This window comes from Lacerta agilis, chromosome 6, assembly GCF_009819535.1.
Source record: "Lacerta agilis isolate rLacAgi1 chromosome 6, rLacAgi1.pri, whole genome shotgun sequence".
NCBI lineage: Eukaryota > Metazoa > Chordata > Lepidosauria > Squamata > Lacertidae > Lacerta > Lacerta agilis.
In genome coordinates this window covers 65,287,579-65,300,493 of record NC_046317.1, presented here as the reverse complement: position 1 = coordinate 65,300,493, position 12,915 = coordinate 65,287,579, and the positions used below count along the sequence as shown (strand labels likewise).

General features: G+C 39.7%; 1 protein-coding gene across 1 annotated transcript in view; it reads left to right on the top strand.

The window, feature by feature from the left end:
- Positions 1-941: 941 nt before the first annotated feature.
- RBM12 (RNA binding motif protein 12) overlaps positions 942-12,915 on the top strand; it is a 49,309-nt gene continuing 37,335 nt past the window's right edge. Inside the window, 3 exon segments of the mRNA XM_033153194.1 lie at positions 942-1,095; positions 4,143-4,230; positions 9,530-12,172. Of these exon segments, the coding sequence (XP_033009085.1) occupies positions 9,551-12,172 (2,622 nt within the window). The 5' untranslated portion in view covers positions 942-1,095; positions 4,143-4,230; positions 9,530-9,550.

Below are 12,915 nucleotides of genomic sequence, written 5' to 3'. Positions count from 1 at the left end.
GCTCTGGTCCATGGGGTCACAAAGAGGTGGACACAACTAATTGACAAAACAACAACAGTCCTATCAAGAGGTACCTAGTGGAAAACACTGCTGCCCATTGCTACTATTAATATGAACTTTGAACAAAGGCACATTGAAAAACAGCAAGTGACCCACCCAGTCAATCTGGAAATGTTGCACTCATCAGTTAAATATAGTTGATAATTATATTTTAGTTAAACATGCATAGAAAAGAATTGTTCCATAATCCACTACCATTCTTCTTAGGAAAAGAAAAGGCAACTCAACTTTCCCCTTAAGGCAACACAGATACAGTGATTTACAGGGGATAACAGTGGGGGGGGGGGGGGAGACTACCTTGGTGAACAGAAATGTCGGGTTAACAGAAACGTATGACCCAACTGCTCTTCCGAGGCTGATTTCTACCATGAGCAGAAGATAAACAGAAGCAGGAAGAGAAATGACTGACATTAGCAACTTCCTTGGAGCTATAAGTGAATGGGGCAGCGTTTCTGAACACCATAGTGAGTAACCCCTGTGAAACTCAGCGGAATTTACTACCGAGTAAGCATGCATAGACTTTTTCTCTGTTTTTAAGTTGTATGTATTTGGGTTTGATATGGAAATGTGACAGAAGTACTGGTACATACTGCATCATTTCATGGCAGGTCGATCCTAATGTTTACAAAATTTTCCCCCACCCTGCCCACTTTCGGATACCGCTGTCTGATATAACGTTTCTGTGTCTTTGGCAGAGGGCCTTTTACCACCTGAAAGCTTTCGCCGCACCAAATGTGCGAAGACTGCGAAGGTACCACAGGAGGCCACCTCGAAGATGCGCCCGCGCTTTTCCCTCACCAGGGAAGATCCCCCTCGCTCGCTCTGCTTGCCTTTGCTACACACGCTCTCGCTTGCGCCGCCTACCGCAGGCCACACCCTCCTCTCCTCGCCGCAGACGGCCCGGAGGCGGTGCAGTCGGGCGGCCATTTTGTGTCGCTGCTCGGTCGCTGGCGCTGGGGCTCAGCGCGGGGAGCGGGGCCTGAGTGGCGAGTTAGTTTCCTTTCTAACCCACTTTTTTCCCGTACAGGCCCCTCGGTAAGAACTTAGCACTTCCCTGGCGGCGCCTCCGGCTCGCTGGGGAATAATAGGTGGGGAAAGCCGGGCTCGGCTGCGAGGGGGAGTGTGTTCCCCTCCCACCTCAGCTTGCACAAAGGGCGGGAGGGCGGGAACTAGGCCTGAACGAGGCGGCGGGGGGGCGCGCTCCGGAGCCTTGTTGGCTCCTCGAGGCCTTGGCCTGGGGTTTGTCGCTAAGGCATTTTGGGCCTGGTGCGCAGGGTTGCTTGGCTGCGCCTGAGCGACGGTGCTGGTTCGGGGTAGTGGAAGAGCCGCCTATGCGCCCCGTGGGTTTGTGACCCCCGTTTCTTTAGGGGGGTAGGTGAGTATCAGCGACTCCCTTCATAAGTGGCGTTACTAAGCCGGGCTTCCCTGGGCGCACCACCGGGGCCGGGTCTTAGGGCGGTGCAGTAGGCGCTCCCATTGTAGGGGATGATGGGGGTGAATGGAAGCGAACTCGGTAGTGTAAAACAAAATGGCCTGAGCTGCGGGGATTTTTTTTTTTATCGACCAAAAGCTGCCGCAGTACGCCGGATTTTTCTGGCGTCCAAGTCAAATAAAGACTCGTCCTTGTGTAGATTCTAAGTGCTACTGGACTTAATGTAAACAACGCCGTGATGAATTTTTGATAGCTTTCGGTTGAGATCTAGCGTCCTATTTTCACGGTTTTGTTTTTGTTTTGGTGGGGTGGTCTCCAGGTACACACACCACTGGTTGTTATTTTGGTTAACTGCGCTCTGTGAAATTTCTGGGCCCTTCGTGGTTAACAAAAATTAAATTCGCGGCATGAAATGATACCTTACCTGTGAAAAGCGGTGTCACTGTTTTAAGTTGGCTAAAAAGGTTTTAAGAAACATTTGGTTCTGGAGGATGACTTCAGAGTTTATGGTTGTTCTTTAGGACTCCTGGGGTGGATCTGTTTCATATCTTCACTGAAATGGGCGTACTCATCAGGTTATATAACACATTCATATGTTATAGAGCGATAAGGACATCATTTGTATACAAAATTAGTTTATCTTTCCGAAATTTGACTTCATAAAAGAGAGCTTCATTTTTTGCTGTATTTTCCTAGTGTCATTATTTCGTCTGAGGGACATAAATGTAAGGATATTTGCTTTTTAAACAATAGGGCTGTTGTAAGTTGGTAAGGTAATTGATTATAATTAGCCAAAATAAAGGAAGGTGATAGGAATTAAATTTGCCAATTGACAATAGAACAGCTAAACTTACATAAAGGTACAAACTGTTAAGACGCTATAAAAAGGCTTTTCATTTTAAAAAATTATTTGTTCTTATATATTTTGATTATTAGGAAATACTGGCTTCAGTTTTGTGTTGACTTTGAGTCTTCAGTTGTGAATCCCTTATTCCAGCACACTTTCCCTTCCCCTTCCCCAGCTACTGATAAGCATAGTAAGCCTACATTTTTAATACTGTACGTTTGAAACAAGGCTCCAAGAAAATGCTTGGTGTTGGAAAGTTACTTTGTACTTAGGAATGTTCTGCTTACCTCATGAATAAAAAAGAAGCTTATAATAGGTTCTATGGGATTTTTGTGTATATTTCGGAACTCTAGGGCAACATGCAAAGAGTATTCATTGGGCACAAAGGAGTCATTAAGACCAGGGATAAATTAATATGACAGAATATCTCAGCAGATCTGGTAGTATGCTTTTTTTGAAATGGTTTTTGATTTCTGAACATGCTTGCTTGGAACTATGCATGCGGCATAAGCCACAGAAAATAGGGGGAAAACTGAGCATGATGGCAGACCCTTTTGTTGAATAGAAATGTGCACTGGGAACTGGTTGGAGAAAAATATCTGTTAGCACTTATATTTTGCAGTGAAATTACCATGTGGAAAACTTTCAAGTTATTTAGAAATGAAAAAAGGAGATCTCTCAAATTGTACAAAAAATAGTCACCAGGATAATTGAAAGATTTCAGATGCTGAAGTTTGGCTTGTGCTGAATAATTCTCACATGAATTAATTTACGTCCTAATCTTAAATTGTAAATAGTTTATAAGGTCAGGAAGTGAATCAGTTCTCTGCTTTTGCTGTTCAGACAGGTGTTTTACTTCAGATTTTATGTGGGAATTCATACTGTTCAAGTTTTGTGGTGCTGATGTTGGTTTGTGCTTTGAAAGTCTTTGTTTTGATTAATTTCCTGTGGTCGGCAAAAAATATGGTTTTCTTTAAATGAGGCATAATTACAGATATCACCTGTTCATAGAACTGCCTGTCAAGCCATTCATGAGACATGTGGAATTCAGTATTCTTCGTTTTTGTTTCCTTTCTCTAAATGGAAAATATTTTCAGGATCTGCAGATCAGGATTGCCAGATTACATTAGGGTTGTGTGTGTTTAAGTACTAGTGTATATAAACTTGCTGAACGTTGGACACAATGATTGTGAAATACTGTTTGGTCCAGAGCTTTGAGAAGATTGTCCTGTTTGCAACTTATCTTGGATTGTATTTTGATTCTGCAGCTCTAAAATAAACAAGGTTAAATAAATAGGTGTATTGTAAGGTATTTGCAGTCTGATTTGGCTTCAGCAAATGTGAAATGACTTTGAAAGGATGTTGTATTTTGGTTTATTTAAAGTTCTTCTTAATTGGGTGAGAAGTTGTAGCATTAGAAAACTATTCTAGTTTTCTTGATCAGGAAAAATAAACTTGCCCTCTTTCTGAAATGAGACAAATCAGCTATCTGAAGAGAGAATGCAAATCTGAAAAGTTAATTTCTTTAATGAATGTGTTCTGGCTTTTTGTTTGTATTCATTCTCATGTTGGGTATATTTTGTTTTAAAATAAAAGTAATTGTTGCTATCAAAACGTGTGAAGCTGTGGAAAAGACCAATAAATGTGTACTTCATGCACTCAAAACTTGTGGTTCCCATGTATTAGAGTGCCTTATGATGGACATTGCCCCAGACTGTCATAATACACAGCACATTGTGGACTGCTAACTTTTAGTTATGTGTTTCTTGCATTGATTTTGCCTCCATTTATTCTTTATTGCAGTCTAAAAGTTGGTTTTAATTGGTTGCCCACAGGATTGCCTTGGCTTCTGCTACTTGTTAAGGAAAAAAAAAAACACCTCTCTTGGCAGGTAAGATGCTGAAGATGTATTTATGCTTACTGAACACGCTTGGATAATTCATAGTACTCAGGAAGATAGAGCCAGTACATGAATTACTTTTAAAAGTTTAAATCACCAAAAATATATGGAGGTCCCTCCCCCCTGTTGGCCTCTAGTTGTGATTATTTTTTGTAAAACTTTCTGTGAGTAGAATTCTTTAAGATGGATGTCTTTTTAGGGTTATGTGGTTTTAAAAACACCATTAACTCTTCTGTATAGCAAGTTTTGTGTAGTTACCCAAATTGTCTAGCCATGTAGGTTTAAAAACAAACAAAACCCAGGTGAGTTCTACTCTCCTAGCTGAAGCTTGGCAGCTAAGTCTTTAATTTGCATTTGGTGTTTGAATACGTTTTTATTATAATTGTAGCTCTTTGGTGTTTAGTCTGAAATAATACATTTAGTCTGAAATAATACATTTTTGTGATGCACATCAGTGTTAGCTATATATTTGTGAAGTCAGATTTTTATATATCCCTGCCCCCAAAAACATTATTTACATATACCATGATGGTTATATCTACAGCCTGTTGTTTTCTGGAGAACTGTACTATTTTGCTGCTCAGTCTTCTATGTAACATTTATGAATTGTTGTTAAATGGCTGTGCAAACATTTGTGTCTTATATTTTTTAATAAGTATCTCCAGATGAATGAATTATTTAAAATGGAAGGCCATGTTAGGCAGCTTTATGACATTATGGAAGAAATGTGTTCTTTGAGATAATGGCCCAAAGATTAATAATTTAGTTTCAAATATTTTTCTCCTGCTCTCTTATCTAAAATATAATCAAAGCAGCTATTAAACCTAAAACATCAGTAACTACAGTGTGGTATAAAATAAAAGGTACAGCATAGCTTTTGGGTAAGTATAAAAGACAAAAGTTTTGTGAACTACCCACATGAAAACAAATAAAGATGGGCCCAAGCAGACATCTCTCAAAATGACATTCCAAAATATTTGCACCTTGTCAGAAAAGGCCCTGTTCCTATGGTCTACCAATGACATTTATGGTGATGAAGTATGGAACAAGACTTTGGTGTCTCAATATTTCAGCAGGTTCCTAAGACAGACTTAATAGTTTTGATTAATAGAATGTATATATCTGGATTGGTTTATCTCAAAACTCCTTCTGGTTGCAGAGAAAGATAAGGCTGTAAACAGTACCATTGCGTACTTGTATCACTGACCAGCGATGATTGAAAGCATGTCTCTATTTTTGTGTAAGATCAGAAATTTGGTGCACATAGTGCAAGTGAAATACTTATGTAGATCAGATTAGGAGGCTTCTACTTTTTTCAGACCAAGGACCAGCCTTCAGTCCAGACATGTGTTTGGGCATTTATACTTAATTTTCATCATACAGGCTTTGCCCTATTTGCGCGGAGTTGCATTCCTTGTTCCTGCACACATCGGAGCATACATAAGCCTACTCTTTTACGCCCCCAACTCATGTTCAGGCCCACAGCAATAAGCGTCCAGGTCCACAGCAATAAGCGTTTGTGCGGCCGTGTGTCAGTTGGACACATAAAAAAATGATCGCTGCCTGTACATTTGTTTGTTGGTAGTGGTGCTATTGCAGTCTGCTTTAGATCCTGGAGCACCAGTTGAATAACTGTGGTAATATCTTCAGGCCAAAGGACAATACACCTTGATTTACGAACTTAATCCGGAAATCTGTTCTTAAACCAAAGTGTTCTTAAACCAAGGTGTGCTTTCCCATAGCAGCGGGGGACTCAATTTACAAATGGAACACGCTCAACAGGAAGCGGAACATGTTCTGCTTCAAAGGCAAAGTTCACAGACCAAAACACCTACTTCCAGGTTTGCAGCGTTCTTAATCCAAGTTGTTCATAAACTAAGCTGTTCTTAAACCAAGGTACCACTGTATATTTGTGGTGGCTCTTGAACATGCAAAATTGAATCTTCTTAAAAAACCAGTTGAAGATATTAATAGAACTTGAGCCTCTGCGCAAAGGTTCCAGTCATAGACACCCTCAATATTATATAACATGGCTTACAGCTTATTCAATCTTTTAACAAAAATGCTTTAGCCTTTTTATGATGTGTTGAATAGGTCTATTCACTCTTTTGATTTTCCTGCTTAGGTTATAAGTATGATTATAACACTTCTGCAGAATAAATGTTTTGTACATGTTGCTGTCCAAAAACCACAACCCTGCCCTGAGAGTTTTAATATGTGTAATTATTTTATTACTGGAAGGTGCCCTACATAGCCATAGGTGGTTTGTGTGGTTTTTTTTTTTTTTACTGAAGTAGGTAGGTACTATAGACTAAACTTTTAACAATCGTTAACACACACAGAGAGAGACAGAGAGATTTACACACACACAAACACATTCTAATTTTTATTTCAAAGCACACTTTCAATATTGCATAGAAACAAAAATGAAAATTAATTCCTGTAACAATCATACACTAATTTACTTAAGTTATTACCCCTTATTATAAAGATTTATTTCATAGCTACTCGTATTTTCCACTAATATGTTGTACTAGTTCTGAATGCTTGCTTTAACTTGTACTAAATTGTTTGCTTGCATTTGAATAATCTACATTTTCTTGTGCTTTTAAATTAGGGATTAATAAACTTTTTAAAAGCCTTTTTCCATTTCTCATTTGCAAATCTACTGCATATTAATTTGTATTTGTGACTGTCATAACATCTTAAAGGTGACACTTCAGATTTCAAACCTGTTTTCATAGAATCATAGAGTTGGAAGAGACCACAAGGGTCATCCAGTCCAACCCTCTGCCAAGCAGGAAACACCATCAAAGCATTCCTGACAGATGGCTGTCAAGCCTCTGCTTAAAGACCTCCAAAGAAGGAGACTCCACCACACTCCTTGGTAGCAAATTCCACTGCCGAACAGCTCTCACTGTCAGGAGAGTTTTTATTTTAAAGAAAACTCTTTGATTAAGAGTACAGTCATACCTTGGGTTGTGAACACTGCGGGTTGCGCATTTTTGGGTTGCAGACCGCGTCGAACCTGGAAGTACTGGAACAGGTTACTTCCAGGTTTCGGCACATGCGCAGAAGTGCAAGATGACATAATGCGCAGATTTGCTGAATTGCGTCACGCACGTGCGCAGACACGGCGCTGCGGGTTGCGAACGTGCCTCCCGCATGAATCACGTTCGCAACCCGAGGTATGACTGTACTTACTACAGTAAATATAAGCAACATTGTAAAACTGGACAAAATATATTACAACACAAAATCACCGTTATCAGCCCAAAGGGAGGGGTTTAAATAAAATAATAACTCTTATAATTACAGTGGTACCTCGGGTTAAGAACTTAATTCGTTCTGGAGGTCCGTTCTTAACCTGAAACTGTTCTTAACCTGAAGCACCACTTTAGCTAATGGGACCTGCCGCTGCGCCACCAGAGCACAATTTCTGTTCTTATCCTGAAGCAAAGTTTTTAACCTGAAGTGTTGTTTCTGGGTTAGCGGAGTCTGTAACCTGAAGCATACGTAACCTGAAGTGTCTGTAACCTGAGGTACCACTGTATAATTATTTCTACCAGGAACTAAATGAGCTGGTTCAGAAATTAATAAAACCATTTAATTGCATTGTTGAATAAGTAACAATGCAGTTTAGCATACAAAGGATCTTGCTTTGCCAGTTCTTCTGCTAATTTAGCACAGTATGCTATTTATTCTTCAATCATATGATCAGGATATCACACATAGTGTGTCCTTCAAATGTGCAGTTATCTTCTGCTTTGCCATTGTAACTAATGAAATGGACACATTTTTAGGGAAAGCTTTTACAATTCATGAAGTAAAAAGTTTGAGTGCCAATCTAGATTCTGTACCAGTAGTGTTTGAAATTTCATTAGAAATTTATTTTATTTCACAGTCTTTACTTCAAAAAGACATTTTTACCAATTATGATGTACAGTATCCAGTACATCAATAGCCCTTCTAGCACCTAGACATTGGGATGAATGTGAAATACTCTCTGTATCTTCATGAGATTTAGCATTATTAGTGGATGACTTAGAATGTTGCCTCTTTAATCTAGCATAGATATATTGAAAAAAATGTTTAAATGAAATTTGCTTCCAATATTCTGGTGACATAAGCTGGTTTCCTGATTTTTGTTTAGTAATGGGGAAATGTCGTGCTTGTAAATCCCAGGTAACATGGCACTGTTGGAGCATTTATTTTTCATACTGCTGGCTACTGGCTACTTGGTTGTTTCAGCTAAAGTTCATTTTATAGTTCTCTCTGCAACCATAAGGAAAAAGGAAGGTTCTTCTGATGAGCTTCAACTAAATCAAAGCCAATTTATTGAAAATGTTACAATATTTCAAAAGCAGTTATGTAAGTTTTTATCCCTTCATGTTAGCAAGCTGGTGAATGGTTTTAAAAGCATTTTCTTTTAACAAAAAAGGTTTTTTTTAATAAAATGAACATTTTAAATACTACTTTATCACATTCTTTTTCCTAGAGATGCCAGTCCCCCCCCCTTTTTTTTAAGGAAGGCTTGTAACAGTACTATGTAGCTATTTCAGAGTGACATTATCTGAAACAGCAACATAATGAAACACAGGGTACAGGAGAGGTGTATTACGGGTTCCTATCTGACTTCTAAAATACATCTTGCAGTGCCTGGTAATTCTAGAGTTTTCCATCCAAACACCAAACTAAGTATTGGCTTGCTTGTATAAAGGAATTAATGGCTTTGTGAAAGCTCCATAGTAGAAGATTCTTTTTTTTTTTTTTTTAAAGAACAAAAGTGAGGAGCAAGGAATAGGCTGGAGAGATTCCATGACTCTAGATACCAAGCAATGTGATGTATAGGAATTTTGAAGTAGTTATGCATTCCTGTGTGAGACTAGAGTATAAGAATGTGACATAAGATAAGTGTTTTAAAAATAAAAAGTTCTTTGGTGCACAGGAGCCTAAAATATTATTCCAGCCTTGAGCTAAATGAACTAAACGCAAGAAGTTTGCTTTTGGATTGTCATATCTGAAGCTGGTGTTCTCCAGAAGGGTTTGTCTTGGTTCCAGTTTTTGACTGTGTTTTTGTCAACAGCCTTTAACATCCCATATTGCAACTTACTGGAAAGCTTTGATGCAATCATGCTTTAAAAGTACTTTGTAGAGAAAGCTGCATGAATAAAGATCACAAATTGTAAATTGATTTAAGATCTGCAGGAGCTTTTAAACATAGGTATCTAGGTTAAGCATATGGTGTCTTAAATAGTCTGACCTAGCCATTGCCTTTTCTCATCTGCAGGTGTGTGTGTTTCAGCGCAGCATGGCTGTGGTCATCCGCTTACAAGGTCTCCCAATTGTGGCGGGGACTATGGACATTCGCCACTTCTTCTCTGGATTGACCATTCCTGATGGGGGCGTGCATATTGTAGGGGGTGAGCTGGGTGAGGCTTTCATCGTCTTTGCCACTGATGAAGATGCAAGGCTGGGTATGATGCGCACAGGTGGTACCATTAAAGGGTCCAAAGTAACACTATTGCTGAGCAGTAAAACTGAAATGCAGAATATGATTGAACTCAGTCGCAGGCGCTTTGAAACAGCAAATCTAGATATGCCACCAGCAAATGCTAGCAGGTCTGGGCCTCCACCTAGTTCTGGAATAAGTAGCAGGGTGACTCTTCCTACGACAGTACCTAACTTTAACAGTCCCTCTCCTAGCGTAGTTACTGCAGCTACTTCCGTTCATGAAAGCAACAAAAACATACCAACATTCTCCACTGCCAGTATGGGAACTGCTCCTCCTAATATTGGTGCTACTTTTGGAAGTCCTTCCTTTAGTTCCACCATACCTAGTACAGCATCCTCAATGAACACAGTACCACCTCCACCAATACCTCCAATTCCAGCTCTGCCATCATTGCCCCCAATGCCTTCCATTCCTCCCATCCCTGTCCCACCTCCAGTACCTACACTGCCTCCTGTTCCCCCAGTTCCCCCAATACCTCCTGTACCTCCTGTGCCACCTATGACCCCTCTGCCTCCTTTATCAGGAATGCCTCCAATGAATCCCCCACCTGTAACACCTTTGCCTACAGGAATGAATGGATCTGGAACAGCCATGAATCTGAGCACTAACTTGAATCCAATGTTCATGAGTCCCATAAATCCTATTCAGATCAATTCTCAAAGTGGTGTGAAATCACTTCCTATAAATCCAGATGATCTGTATGTCAGTGTGCATGGAATGCCATTCTCAGCAACAGAATCTGATGTGAAAGACTTTTTTCATGGACTTCGTGTGGATGCAGTGCATATACTGAAAGATCATGTAGGGCGAAATAATGGAAATGGATTAGTTAAGTTTTGTTCTCCTCAAGATACATTTGAAGCCTTGAAGCGAAACAGGATGCTGATGATTCAACGCTATGTCGAAGTTGGTCCTGCAACAGAGAGACAGTGGGTGTCTGCAGGAGGCCATATAACATTCAAGCAAACCATGGGTCCTTCTGGACAAAACCATCCTTCTCCTCAGACTCTCTCTATGTCAAAATCACCTAATGGTCAGAAAAGATCCAGATCCAGATCACCACATGACCAGGGCTTCTGTGTTTATTTAAAAGGACTTCCTTTTGAATCTGAGAACAAGCATGTAATAGATTTCTTTAAAAAGCTGGATATTGTGGAAGACAGTATTTACATAGCTTATGGACCCAATGGGAAAGCACTTGGTGAAGGTTTTGTTGAGTTCAGAAATGAAACTGACTACAAAGCAGCTTTATGTCATCATAAGCAGTACATTGGAAATCGTTTCATTCAAGTACATCCCATAACAAAAAAAGCTATGTTAGAAAAGATAGAAATGATTCGGAAAAGACTGCAGAACTTCAACTATGATCAGCGTGAGATCATTATGAATACTGAAGGGGAGACTGGCCCTTCTAAACTATGTGCACATATATCCAATATCCCCTACAACATTACTAAAATGGAAATCCTTCAGTTTCTAGAGGGGCTGGCAGTGGAAGAGAACTCTATACAAATTCTTGTTGATACTAATGGGCAAGGTTTAGGACAAGCACTGGTCCAGTTCAAAGCTGAAGAAGATGCTCGTAAATCAGAGCGCCTGCATCGAAAGAAACTAAATGGGAGAGATGTTGTGCTAAGAGTGATTTCCCTTGAAGAAATGAGAGAAATTGAGAGAAATCCTCCCTCCCAGGGGAAAAAAATGTTGAAAATGCCATTGCAAGGGAGTGCACTAATGCCAGGAGTGCAGAATGCTGGTGGGGATAAGCATTCTTTCATAGGTAATAGCCCCAAAGATGCAAACAGTGGTCCTCCTTTTCATTTTCCCAGCAATTTCAGTGGGTCTAACGCATTTGGCCCCCCTCTTCCACCTCCAGGAATAGGAGGTGGCTTTGGTGATTCAAGGCCAGGGATGCCTTCTATTGGAAATAGTGGTCTGCCTGGTTCAGGAATTGATGTTCCAGGTTTTGGAGGTGGGCCTAGCAATTTAACTGGGCCATCAGGTTTCACAGGAGGTCCTCAGAACTTTGGAAATGGGCCTGGTAATTTAACTGTTCCTCCTAACTTTGGTAGTGGACCTCCAGGTCTAGGTGGTGCGCTTGGACATTTAAGTGGACCTCCAGGGTTTGGACCTGGACCTGGAAACTTGCATATTGCTGGGCCACCTGGGTTTGGAGCTGGCTCTGGAAAGCCAGGGCCAACTGTCATTAAAGTTCAGAATATGCCCTTTACTGTATCAGTGGATGAAATTTTGGATTTCTTCTATGGTTACCAAGTAATCCCAGGTTCAGTGTGCTTAAAATACAATGAAAAGGGCATGCCAACAGGTGAAGCAATGGTTGCATTTGAATCTCGTGATGAAGCAATGGCAGCTGTTGTTGATCTGAATGACAGGCCAATAGGCTCAAGAAAAGTCAAACTTGTTCTAGGGTAGCTGGTAATATAAAATGTTTGTAGAATAGATATTAGTGCTGTGATTTATGCATTCAGACTGTTTTATAGTAGCTCCAGGTTAGAACCTATAAATTGTTTAAACTTTCCATTTGTTTTGATTTGACTGGTTTAATTGTTTACAGAGCAATCACTGCAAGGGAAAATGTGCAGTTGTTCTACCAGTACAGATTCATAAAGAAGGATTCTCATCAGTAGAAAAAGTTTGCTAATGCTAAATTAACCATGCAATGTTTATCAAGGAGTCTAGATTGTGTGTGTTTTTGTTTTATTTTTATTTTTTTGAAATCTTGGATGAGGAAAACTGTCTTGATGAAGTTAGTGATCTCTTAGTGGATGCTGTTGCAAGCTATTGTAAAATAGGAAGTAGCTATTTCTAGAGTTGGTTAAAAGCTGGCTGAATTTCTTTGTTTACACAGGTCAAAGTTTTTTTGTTTTTTGGGGGGTTATTTTGCTTAAAAGTCCTGAGTTTAACTTTGCAACTGAATAAAGTCTAAGTATACACAGATTGTTTATGTACCTTATTTTTTCAAAGATTCTTGGTGTATGGACAGTGAAATTATGTACATTGAGAAACATATAGGCAGTTTTCCTATACATAAACAGAACAATCTGTAAAATTCCAGCTTTTGTGGAATAATTTTAGTTCATATTTCAACTGACTGTATAGAAAAGGCTTTTTCCACAAGTGCAGATACCTTCATTTATTACTCT